The 13,737-nt window shown below is 44.7% G+C and overlaps 1 protein-coding gene across 1 annotated transcript; it reads right to left on the reverse strand.

The window, feature by feature from the left end:
- Positions 1 to 2,092: 2,092 nt before the first annotated feature.
- On the reverse strand, positions 2,093 to 9,170 carry LOC123768897 (nucleolar protein dao-5-like). The gene is made up of 2 exons (XM_069339334.1): positions 8,235 to 9,170; positions 2,093 to 4,831 (listed from the first exon to the last, which is right to left on the reverse strand). The coding sequence occupies exons 1-2, from the start codon at positions 8,618 to 8,620 to the stop codon at positions 3,607 to 3,609; spliced, it is 1,611 nt and encodes a 536-aa protein (XP_069195435.1). The 5' UTR covers positions 8,621 to 9,170; the 3' UTR covers positions 2,093 to 3,606.
- Positions 9,171 to 13,737: the final 4,567 nt, after the last annotated feature.

Genomic DNA, 13,737 nt, shown 5'->3' on the forward strand with positions numbered 1-13,737 from the left:
TCAGAGATGTTTATGATTCTGGTCTAGGAATACCGTGGGATTTCACCAAAATGTGTTGTATACAATGAAATGATTATACATTGCTATGTTGTGAACATTGTATACAGTACCTCAAGATATAAATCCCAAACCACTTAACTAGCTACCAGATACCTAATTAATTCCCTACTCTCTGTAAATGTCTTCCTGGTGTGTGTGTGTGTACTCACCTAGTTGTACTCACCTAGTTGTGTTTGCGGGGGTTGAGCTCTGGCTCTTTGGTCCCGCCTCTCAACCGTCAATCAACAGGTGTACAGATTCCTGAGCCTATCGGGCTCTGTCATATCTACACTTGAAACTGTGTATGGAGTCAGCCTCCACCACATCACTGCCTAATGTAGTGTGTGCGTGTGTGTGTGTGTGTGTGTGCGTGTGTGTGCGTGTGTGTGTGTGCGCGTGTGTGCGTGTGTGTGTGTGTGTGTGTGCGCGCGCGTGTGTGTGTGTGTGTGCGCGCGTGTGTGTGTGTGTGTGTGTGTGTGTGTGTGTGTGTGTGTGTGTGTGTGTGTGTGTGTGTGTGTGTGTGTGTGTGTGTGTGTGTGTGTGTGTGTGTGTGTATACACCCACATATGTGTTGTATGTGGATGCTGAAGTTCAGTCTCTTGTCTATGTATAGGTCAAGGAACTTTCCATAATCATTATTGCTAATGTTAACATTGTGTATCTGAAGTTGAATTTGGTTTCAGGATTTACTTTCGAACAAAAATAGTAGTTGGTCTTTTTTATGTTTGATATGAGTTTGTTAGTTTACATCCATGAGTGGACTTTTTAAATCTATTATTTTCATTATTATATAGTGCGTTTGGGTTGGGGTCTGAATAGAGGAAGGTAGCATCGTCAGCACTTATGTTTACACTTATTGGAAGTATCTAAGTATCAACTAAAGTATCTTCACACTTGACTTAAACTTTAGTAGCTATTTTCTGGACCATTCCTCAAGTTTCGGAGGTCAACGAAGATGGAATTCACATGAAATGGCTTATGTTACCATCACTAATAATGTTGTGTTTTCTGTCTAGCTTCAGACACGGTTATGTTACAATTGTGTCTTAAAGAGTTGCGCGCAATTAAGCATGATAGAAATCACTTACAATTAATGCAGGATGGTAGAAAATCACTTACAATTAATGCATCAAGTTTGGAGACTTGAATTGAAATTGAAATTGAAATAAGTTTATTGAGGTAAAATACACACAAATGGATGAGGTAGCTCAAGCTATTCTCACCCCGTTCAGTATATCGTGTTAATACATACATAGACACACACACTTGTACACATTTTAGTGTAACAAGCAAGGCAAATAGTTCTGTCTGATGGGTAGAGGCAACTGCACTTGCAGCTGCACCCGTGTGGCGGTGTAGGAAACCATCAATGTATATGATTTGAGAGAGAGAGAGAGAGAGAATGATCTGTGGACAGAGCATCAATATGGCGTAAGGTATTGGGCTTTGCCTCAAGATGAAGCATAATAAAGAACCCGAATATCAGGAGAAAAAATTACATTAAAAACTGTCCACATGATACATATATATAATCATGTTTTAAACATTTTAATTGTATTATTTGCATATATATATATATAATTAGGAAGTAATGTTTATCTGGGTAAGTTGTCAGCTTTTATGAATAGCTAGTGCGGCTTGTATATGGGGTACATCCGGTCTCTTACCCTCGACTGCGGCGGTAACTTTATGGTCAGGAAGCCAAAAATATTTATAGTTCAAGTTCAAGTATGTTTATTGAGACAAGAAAAAAATACATCTCAAAGGGATAGAGTAACTTAGGCTATTTCTACCCCCTCTACTTCAAGTCCCTCAAGGGGCGCACAAATTCAGTAAGTACAAATAGACAATTAACATTACAAGAATCCCATTTAACATTGCAGGTTAATATAGTAAGTACAGCATACAATTGTTACACTCTTGGGGCAAAATTTTTGTAGCTCCTAAGTATACTGTCTATCATACCATTATCACACATACAAACAATTTGATGTGGTACATTACTTATTTCCTTATTTCTAGTTTCTGATCAGGGGAAGGAAGACACCAAGCCTTGGGGGCGTAATTTTATTGACATGATAAATAATTCTGCAGAAGTAAAACAGGCTTTTAAATAGGACTTAACAAATGTATATCATAGCCGTGGCTAACGCAAAGTACACGATACATCTTAAATTGTACACCCGTAGTAAAACGTAATCTTATAGCCTAGTAACAAACTCAGCAGAAACCTAATGTCCTAATGTCTAGAAATAGCAGTGAGGCGAATGTAACAAATCTAATACTAAGTATAACAGGACACCAAAGTGAACAACATAACATAAGGGAAACCCTAGCTGGAGAATAATCAGGCGGCAGAAAACATAGTGACTGGGGAAGCCTGATATGTAATTGGAGAAGAAAATAACCCCAGGCCAGAGGCCGAGCCGCCAAGGAAGGAATTACCTGACAAGGTAGGGCTTACTAGTAGAATGTCTGTAAAGTCAAAGTAGTAGCTGCGGACAGCGGAACACTTGGGGACGGGCGCTGCACCCCCCCCCCCCCCCACCCATCCCCAGTGAAACGGGAGGAAAACGTGAGGAACAACGACTGACGTAGTCAGAACCGTGAGAACTGGCAGCCAGCAGAAAGGGGGAGGAGGGTGGGCGCTACGTGAATCGTGGACCTGGTCGGGAGAGTGAGTGAGAGCGGGACCTGACTTCCCGCGCCTTTTATGCCACCCAGGCTGGCCGCACCGCGCCTGCGGGACGCGATGCGCAATTGTCTCTTCCTTCCCCCGTCAGAAACTCCACCGCCTTTCGTCAAAAGGCAGTGGGCCATTTTCTGATCAGGGGAAGGAAGACACCAAGCCTTGGGGGCGTAATTTTATTGACATGATAAATAATTCTGCAGAAGTAAAACAGGCTTTTAAATAGGACTTAACAAATGTATATCATAGCCGTGGCTAACGCAAAGTACACGATACATCTTAAATTGTACACCCGTAGTAAAACGTAATCTTATAGCCTAGTAACAAACTCTGCAGAAACCTAATGTCCTAATGTCTAGAAATAGCAGTGAGGCGAATGTAACAAATCTAATACTAAGTATAACAGGACACCAAAGTGAACAACATAACATAAGGGAAACCCTAGCTGGAGAATAATCAGGCGGCAGAAAACATAGTGACTGGGGAAGCCTGATATGTAATTGGAGAAGAAAATAACCCCAGGCCAGAGGCCGAGCCGCCAAGGAAGGAATTACCTGACAAGGTAGGGCTTACTAGTAGAATGTCTGTAAAGTCAAAGTAGTAGCTGCGGACAGCGGAACACTTGGGGACGGGCGCTGCACCCCCACCCCGCAGGCCAGCAGGCCGGACCCCCCCCCCCCCCCCCCCCCCGAAGGGCGAGTGCCCGCTGGCCGCGAGGGAAACCTCAGGGTGGCCAAGCAATTACGCTACCGACTGGGAAGGAAACGTCACTCTCGCACCTGCCTACCGTGATAGTAGTGTTCTGCAAGCTCTTCTACAGGCGGCTGAGGGCCCCGCCTAGGCCATATAGAGAGAGACGTAACCAGAAGGAGCCCAGCCTAGCTCCTCGAAGCCGTAACTTGCGGGTGGCGACGTGGGCGCTTTTCCTGTGTGGGTTCGTCGCGAGGCCGAGCTGGAGGGCATGGGTTGTAGGCAGGGTGCCTCCTTCGGCAGCGTGGGCAGTAGTGCTTGAATGAACATGAGGTGAAAGTGCAGCCGGGTCCCCTCGAGTGGTAGGCGAAGCAGTAGCCCGGGGGTAGCCCAGCTGCCCGGGCGCTGGAGAGAGAAAGTGCTGCCGGTCGCCCTGCCTCCTGCCTCACCGGCTGAGCAGCGGCCTGGGCGATGCGTTGCACCGAGCGAAATTCCAGGTCCAGCCTGTAGTCCAACCATGAACAGCCCGACCTCTCCCTGTCCCATCTGAAGGCCTGATCGTACCACATCCAGTCGCCTTTGAGGGTTGTCTTCATGGTCTTCACGTAACGCGCATAGGTAAACAGAGCCTGAGCCTCCGCTGGGTGCTTCTCGAAGTAGATAGTGGCGTAGATGTCAAGGCCATGCGCCCACTGGTCCGGCGTCAGGGGCGGCTGCTTCTTACCAGGCTGCTTTGCGTCAGGGGGTGTCGCGGAGTGGGACTCAAAAGAACCTGATTCCCGCTCATAGGCAAGCAATTGCCCGAGGTCGACATACTTGTTTGCCCAGACCTTCTCCCGAAGGGCTTGCGGGACGTGCACGCCCAAGAGTGGGATGCTGGAGCCCGTAGCCGCCCGTAGATGCCCCGGCCAGGGGCTAGAAAAAGTGTGGGGCGCTCTCTCCTCAGGGGACTCGTCGTAGGAGGACGGACTGGAGGAGCTTGCACGTCGCCTCGACGTATGCCCCCTGGCCCTGGCCCGTGGGCGGCGGTCAGTGGAGGGGGGCAGGGCGGCTGTGGCAGCCGCAGCAGGGTCGGCCTCGGAAGTCCCCGTGGCCGGAAGGCTTGTGTGGTGAGAGGGCCCCCGGGCCTGCGCGATGAGCGCCTGCAGCGTCGCCCAATCGTCGGCCGACAGGGGTGAAGGCTGCGACGCTGTGCCACCCGCCGCTATGCCGGCAGTGGGCCTCTGGAATGTGTGGTCGCCGTCCGTATCCGAGCCGCCCGAGGAGCCCCCCGAGGAGGGGGAGGCGAAACGGGCGGGCTTCGTCCTGGCCCTGGCCGGCTGCGTCCTAGCACCACTGCGCTGTTGTCCTCGCGTTGACGCCGCCCGAGCCCTCTTCCGTGTTGCAGTTGCTGCATGATCCGGCTTCTCGCCACTGTGGAAAGGTGAAAACGTAAGCAATGGCACTGATTTAACACTGCAAAAGTGTTATTAAGTAAATACCGGGCATAACTGAAGTTGGACTAAGGAACAATTAAGTTTAGCAACTTAAATAAATAATAAATAACGCAGTGAGGCCAAATCAGCAAGAGAGGCATGAATCTTAAGCAGTGCTAGAAACAAAGAATAAGTAGCAGAGTAGATACAAGACAAACTGTAACTGAACAAATAAATAGCTTAAGACCGTATTGTAATATATTTATTTTTAAACTGAGCAAATAAAAGATAATAGATACTTGTATTAAAACTGAACCAATAAAGAGTAATCAGTGAGTCATGGATACATTGGGTAGAATAAAGCAGGACTATACAGTGGTAGGATGTTAGGTTAAACAGATAAAACTGCAAGGTTTAGATTGGGTAGATTAAAACTAATGTTCGGGGAATGGTTAAACAGTACTTATTCAAGGAATAGTTGAACTAGAATAAACAATAATGGTCTCAAAAGTGAAAACAAAATTAATTGCGTGTCCCACGGCAATGGGCACTGCCGTAACGCTGCAACAGGATAGTAAGTAAATACAAGGCATAACTGAAAGCTGAACAAAGTAATAAATTAATTTAGAGAAACTTAAAAAATGATAACATGGCGTAGCTCACCCAAGCCGACAAACCACTCTACGGCATGTGCCTACCCTGGAGGAGTAAAACAGAACAGTGAGAACGGGAGGGGAATATTATATTCTAACAATAGAATAAGACCGTAATATAATGTACTTGCGAAAAGCTGAACAAATAAAAGAAAACGGTGGTAAGCATGGGGAAGATTTGGTAGCTAAAGCGGGATTAAATTAGGGATAGGATGGTAAGAAACTAATATGCAAGGAATGTTTTGGGTAGCGAAAACTGTATTGTTCAAGGGATGGAAAGGTTAATAACCAGTACTAAACAAGGGAGAATGCTAGCCTAAGCAATAATATTCTCGAAAGAGAACAAATTTAGATGAGCATCGCACAGCACTGGACGCAGCATAACACTGCAAGAGGAATAGTAAGTAAATACAAGGCATAACTGTAAGCTGAACAAAGTAATAAATTAATTTAGAACTTAAAAAATAATTAACATGACATAGCCTGCCCGACGGCGTGCACCTGCGCTGGAGGAGGATGGGACAGGGAACCAGGAGGGAACGTGTACGTGCAGGAACAACAGGCGTCGACGCCGAGGGACGAAACATCATGGAACAAACGGCCCGGTCTACGCCGGGCTGGCCAAACTGTTGGGGCGAACATCGCGTGGGCACCGAGCCAGCAAACATCTGGGGGCGAACGAACAGAGATACACCGGCCATCCCAAACGACTGGGTACGAACAAGCCGGGAGACACCGGCCATCCCAGACGACTGGGTACGAACAAGCCGGGGTACACCGGCCATCCCGGGCGACTGGGTACGTACAGAACGGACTACACCGGCCGGACAAACGTCTGAGACGAACAAGCCAGGCTCCACCGGCCAGACAAAACATCAGTGACGAACAGCAGGGCTGGGCCAGCCACACAGCAGCTGAGAGGAACAAGCTGGGCTACACCAGCCAGACAACCAACCGGGGCCAACAACGAGGCTACCTCAGCCAGACAACGTCTGGGACAAACGAACTGAGCTACACCGACCGGCCAAACAACTGGGACGAACACGCTGGGCTTCACCAGCCAGACAAAACAACTGGGACGAACAAGCTGGGCTGCAACAGCCAGACAACGACTGGGCAAACAAGCTAGGAAACGCCGGCCAGACAAACAACTGGGACGAAGCAACCGACTTCAACAGCCAGACAAACGACTGGGACGAACGAATGGGCGACACCCGCCAGACAAACGTCTGGGGCGAACGAACTGGGCTACACCAGCCAGACAAACGTCTGGGCGAACGAGCTGGGCTACACCAGCCAGACAAACGTCTGGGACGAACGAGCTGGGCTACACCAGCCAGACAAACGTCTGGGGCGAACGAGCTGGGCTACACCAGCCAAACAAACGTCTAGGACGAACGAGCTGGGCTACACCAGCCAGACAGCAACTGGGACGTACAAACTGGGGACGAGGACAAGCAGGCTGTGCACCAGCCAGACAACGTCTAAGAACGAACAGGCTGGGCAACACCAGCCAGACAAACGCCAGGACAAACAGGCTGGGCTACACCAGCCAGGCAAACGTCTAGGACGTACAGGCTGGGCTACACCAGCCAGACGAACGTCAGGGGCGAACAGGCTGGGCTACACCAGTCAGACGAACGTCTAGGACGAACAGGCTGGGTTACACCAGCCAGACAAACTACCGGACAATCAGGCTGTGCTACACCAGCCAAACAAACGTCTAGGGCGAGCAGGCTGGTCTACGCCAGCCAGACAAAACGCCTAGTTACGGACAAAACGAGCAACACCGTACTTACAAACAACGTGGACGAACAAGCAGGGCAACTCCGACCAGTCAAACGTCTGAAGAAGAACATGCCGGACGGCGCTGGCTGACGCGAGGCAGCCGTTAAGAATAAAGTGGTGGGCCTACCCACCGGGGCACCGCCGCCACAAGGGGGGGGGGGCCCCTGCCCGAGGGCGAGAAGGGAGGACAGGAAGGAAGCGTACACAGCCCAAGGCAAGCGCTCATCGGAGCGCCATGCCACGTGGGTGATGCCGACCTTGTCATGGACCCCTAGAGTCGGGCCCTAGGGGCAAAGACAACTAAGAAAAGGAAAACCCGGCCAGGAGGCGTCGCCACCAGGGAGACGCCAGGACGCTCGCAGGGAGCCTGGCCGGACACGCACGGCCAAGCGCATCACGAACCCTGGCCCCTGCAACCAAGCCTAAGAGGCGCAACAAACCAGGTTCCAGGGAAAGACGCCTGGGACGGGGAAGGAAACGAAGGGCATCCCTGGGCGAGTGCTTCGCCGAGCTCCAAGCCACGTGGGCGCCGCCCACCGGGCGAGGGCCCCAGGGCTCAGAGCCCTGGAAATCGCCACGTGGCGTCGCCACAGAGGGCGATGCCAGACCACAGAAGGAGCCTGGCCGAGCACGCACGGCCAGGCGCGGCGAAACATGGCCCCTAGGCAAGCCTAGGGCATAGCAAACCGGGGAGGACCCGCCATGGACGAATGGTCCACCGAGCATGCAAAAGGGGCCGGGCCCCAGGGCACCGGACCGCCTAAACCTGGCCAGAAGAAGTCGCCGCAGATAACCACCGCACCAATCCCGACCAGGAGGCGCGCCTGCAACCCCAGGGAGGCAAACAGACGGCAGGCCCTGGGAAACTACCTAAGCGGCACGACGGGCCGAGAGGGACGGCGCAAACACACGCCAGCACTGGGGGAGTCCTGACTAACTTGTACAGGAAAACTCTCTTACCTTAGGGTTTGCTGGGTAGGGCAGGGGGCCCCTGCGGTGCCGGCCTGGGATGTGGAAGGCGCCAACGGATCAGGGAAGATCAGGTCTGGGACCAAGGTAGCGGGGATGGAGTCCATTTGCTTGAGAAAAACTCGTGTACACAGTAAACAGAACGTAGAAGTGGTAAGAGTACTGGCCCACGTGTCGATGAGGCGTGGTGCTGAGCGTGGAGCCGCTACGTGAATCGTGGACCTGGTCGGGAGAGTGAGTGAGAGCGGGACCTGACTTCCCGCGCCTTTTATGCCACCCAGGCTGGCCGCACCGCGCCTGCGGGACGCGATGCGCAATTGTCTCTTCCTTCCCCCGTCAGAAACTCCACCGCCTTTCGTCAAAAGGCAGTGGGCCATTTATCAATAAGTTGACACTATAATACATAATGTTCTAAGGTGTGGGCGTGCGGCATACTACATAATTTACACTCCTTATCTTTTTCACTGACATCAACTCCGTATTGCCAGATATATTTGTATCCTAATCTTAATCTCATGTAAATTGAATCCTTCCAAGTTGACTTTCCTTTATCATAGGTGAAGGACGAGTTTGTATTTATTACTGAATAATTCTTAAGTGTGTTACTACTATCCACTATTGCCATTCTTTTTATCATTTCTTCATCTTCATTTCCTCTTATTAATGTTATATATACATGTACACATAATCATACATACATGTACAATCATACATACATGTTGATTGGCTTGTGTGCAGGCCTTCACACTCCCTGAGCGAGCCATCAAGTAACTATAAAAAGGCATATATCTTCACTTTCACTTCAGTTATATTTATACCAAAGTATTAACATGCAGCTTATATGTCTTTCTGATGACATAAAAAACTTCGTTTTTTATAATATATAGATTCAATTAACATTGATTTTCAAAAGGTCATATATAGTTCCCATCGAAAGGGAGAGCGTCGGCCAAGAAGCCTTGTTTAAAATATGAATATTTTTCCTCTCTAATAAGGTATAATCTCTGTGATGCATTAACACAAACTATTTTATATCTGCCTTTCTGATAACATATAAATATAATCTTTATTTGTGAATATTTGTTAATTAAGCAATATATCAGAGAGCGTGTAGGGTTCGGTGTTCTATGAACGAAAAGGACTGGAGTAGTTTAAATAGCGAACGCATACCAACGAATAACGCTAGTATCTATATAACAAATTTATTGTCATGTGGAATTGATTTAACTTCCAGACACTTTTTTTTAATAAATATTAAATATTTTGTGGCTGTTTATGAAAAATATTATTATAAATACACATTCTACTTGTTAATATTACCAATTAAATTTGCGACAATTTGAGCCATGAAATACGACGACTGGATCACTGTGTACAGGAGGCTGTTATGGCAGCAAACACTCTCCAGGCGACCATATATCTTGGATAAGTCGCTCCACACAATTGTCGCTTGGACCGTCGACTTCCTATGGCGTCACCTCTCACATATTTACGTCTCATTTCGTTATGAAATTAGATTATTTCAGAGAAAAAATAGGTTTGATCATGTTCTACGTGTAGCACCAACATTATAGTAAGTAAATATACCATATTTCTTCATTACTTACGTAATGCTAATACGTTTTGGGTAGTTTTGGCCTGATTTGGGATGATTGGGGTAATTCTATGGACCCTTCCTAAGTGCGCCCTAAGAAGATGCTTAGGTGCGATTCAATAAGGTCCACTTAGGAAGATATTTAGGTTTTGGGTCTTGTTCACTTACGTGCCGACAGAGGTCACTACTGTGTTTCGTTTGGCCAATCAGAGTGACTGTTACATTTCTAACCTGACCAATCACGCTAATGCAATATCAGCTGTGTTATGTAAACATTGTGGTTCCTCGTGGTATTGTTGTCAGAAAAATCATCTGTTGCAAACTCTACCTACTATCAAGAAGAAGAAATGATCTGTGCATCCAGTCATGTGCCTGAAACAATCAAACACTATCTCCTTCACTGGTTTCGACATCGTAGTGCCAGAGTAAATAAAAACAAAAAAAATAGCGCACTTAAAATAACCTTTACCATCGTGTATATTACTAGGTGACATCTCGTTACATGAAAATTATCCAATAATCAAAGCACTGGCTAAATATCTCCAGTGACCAACAAAGTGGCCACATTTGACCTGTGCCACATTCATAGTTGGCGCAACCAACAGGCAAACACACAAGACAAGTGTCTGGCCGCAGCACCAAGGATTAGCTGACGCCAGCACAAAACCACCCCGTCCTACAGTGCGGCGTCTCCCTCTAACACGCCTCTGTTTATTCACTTTATCTACAGTACAAGACATCAAACACTTTTGAAACCTAGTCATTCTCAACATTAACGCGTCTCCCAACATTTGTACTCGTGCAGTCATCGAGAGAATAGACACTTCACGCAAACTACACCTACTATCAAGAACCAAAACAAACATACTACATCCTCTTAGTATTCATAAATAAATAAGACAAAGAAAATGTCTGGGATAAAAAGGAAAGCAAACTTCAGTGAAGAGGAGCTGACAGTTCTCGTTGATGAGGTTAAGAGAGAACGCATAATTTTTGGGAAGCTATCAAGACAAGTCACTACCCAAGATAAACACTGTGCCTGGAGCCCAGTAGCTGTTGCTGTAAGTGGTGTTGGTCTCTGCTCAAGACAACAAGCCGATGTTCGCAAGAAATTTCAGGATCTTAAATCTTCAGTCAAGAAAAAATTGGCAGAAAATGCCCGGGAAATGAGAAAAACTGGTGAGTTAAGTAGATTTATGGTACGGTTAAGTAGATTTATGGTAAAAGGTCCACTCAGCTGTCAGGCACCTTTGAACACTTTACATTGAACAACTTTTTATTAGTTTACTAGATTTTGTATGACTATTAAGTAATAATTAAGGCACAAAGATTATTTTTCTGCAGCATTATCCATAAGAAAGCATTGTTAGGATATCGGCGACTTTTCCAACATCATATATAATTATTTTGATATTTTACATGTAATCGTAGAATATCAAGTGAAATATTAATGTAATTGTACCTTTATGTTGTTTTTCCATGTAGCTTTTTCTTTATATAGGTGGTGGAGAATGTGACACTCAACCATTGACCAACTATGATGAAAATTTGTCAACTTTACTAAGTTCCACATCAGTTGAAGGTATTGCTGGCATCAGTGATGCAGGACAGGATTATACCGTAGAAGGTACAATGTATTACTCTTTTTTTATGTCTAAAGATTTTGTGTCGAGGACTAAATGAAATTTGTTTAGGTTCAATTGGTATATAAAAATTAATGACAAAGTAAAATTTTATGAATCAAATTTATATTTGTTTATTAATCGCAAAAAATATATATTTATAGATCAAAGATTTGTATATTAAACAAATTAAGCATTTTGTAGAAGTGATACTTTTCACTACTTATGCAACTTGAGTTAAATTATCTTGGCAAACAGTTATATATAACCGTTAGGTAAAGTAATTACAAAATATAAATATTATTAACAGGATTTTGATTATATAAACTTTTCAACCCTAGTAAGCAACATTACTTTAGTATTTGTTAAGAGGACATCACAAATTAGATGGGGAAGGCCTACACATTAAAGTATAAAAAGTATAATTTCTTTCTTTTTATATATAATAATAATAATAATAATAATTTTTATTTAGGCAAAGGTACATACATAAAGAGATTTTACAAAGTTTGTTGGCTTTATAGATAGAGCTAGTACATACAATGCCTAAAGCCACTATTACGCAAAGCGTTTCGGGCAGGAAAAAACACTACTGACTAAAGCTTAAAACTAATGGGTAAAAAGAAAAAAATGCGTTGAGTACAAATAAAAATAGAGGTAAAAGAGGGGGGGAACATTGTTGAAAAAACAGCACAAATACAATTATAAATTATTACAGAAAATTACATTAAAACAGCGTTGATTTGTAAAACAAAAAAAAAAAAAACAAAAAACATACATGGGTTGACAATAGAAGGGTAAGGTAGGTTACATGGAATTTATTAGGTATAGCTTCGTTTTTAACTTAAACTGGTTGAGAGAGGTACTGTCTTTAACATGGTTGGGAAGGTCATTCCACATCCTGGGCCCCTTGATTTGTAGAGCATTTCTGGTTTGATTAAGTCGTACTCTAGGAATATCAAAACTGTATTTATTTCTGGTGTGGTGCTCATGGGTTCTGTTACAACCTTCTATGAAGCTTTTGAGATCAGGATTGGCATTACAATTTAGCGTTTTGTATATGTATAATACACATGAGTGAATGTGCAGTGACTTAATGTCTAACATATTCAGAGATTTGAGTAGGGGTACCGAGTGATGTCTGGGGCCAGAGTTGGATATTGTCCTAATAGCAGCTTTGTGTTGAGTAATTGTGTTGAGTAATATTGTAAAGTTGGGTTCATAGTAGACTTACAATATATAATTCGGGGTTCAAATCCCAGACATGACATTTACAATCAGCTTATGGCCCTGTTCACCTAGCAATATGCAGCTACTCAAGAGTTAGACAGCTTGTGGTGTGGTTGCATCCTGGACAGGGTCAGTAATTAATCCTCAAGCATGGACCTCGAGATACTGTAATAAGTTATAATAATTCATTGTGTTTGGGAACAGGAAGCCAGAGTGTAATCATACATGTTAGGCTTATATTGAAGTCCCTCAAATTAGCCAAATTTATCATAATCCACTGAATGTATTCACACAAATTCACTTATATTAATTTTTTTTTTTACAGAACCAAACTGTGTAACAGAAGAAGTGGTCATGGACACAGATGATTCTCGAGTGCTAAATGTACAGGAATCAGGTGAGCCTTCTGCCTCGCCAATTGGTGATCAATTTCATCCATCGTGTTTAGGCCATGACTACTCCAAAGCCTCAGTTTCTAGTACGCATACAAGAAAAAAACAAATGACTGCCGAACATAATACAACACAACAAGTGTTAATGCTGCATGAAAATCTTATAGATGTTGTACATAAAGTGCCAGCAGCCTTAAAGGACGTGGCTGCAGAAGTACATGAAGGGAACAAGTCCTTAAAGGTGGTGGTTAAAGAAGTACAGGACTTAAACAAATCCCTCAATGATATATCCAAAGGTATATGGGAGTTGGTAGAATGTATGAAAAATAATCAGGCACTATGAAATTTATTTAAATCTTTCTAATTATAATCTCTAAAAATAGTTTAAGAAATTATAATATTTTGTAATAACAATTGTAAATAAGAACAATATTGAAACATTAAAATGTAACAATTATTCATATCATTAATTTTGCTATGACTTGCATAGTATATAGTGTAATTTAATAACCAATCTACCTCATATAGTCAACTTATGTTTGGTGTAAATATTTACATGTATTTTGTATTAAAGAATGTTTATCAATTGCTAGGTTTAATTGTTGAGAGTTCAAAGTAGTGACAATATGAAAAAAACACCAGAATAAGAAACATTT

Source organism: Procambarus clarkii, chromosome 41 (assembly GCF_040958095.1).
Source record: "Procambarus clarkii isolate CNS0578487 chromosome 41, FALCON_Pclarkii_2.0, whole genome shotgun sequence".
In the NCBI taxonomy this organism is placed as follows: Eukaryota; Metazoa; Arthropoda; class Malacostraca; order Decapoda; family Cambaridae; genus Procambarus; species Procambarus clarkii.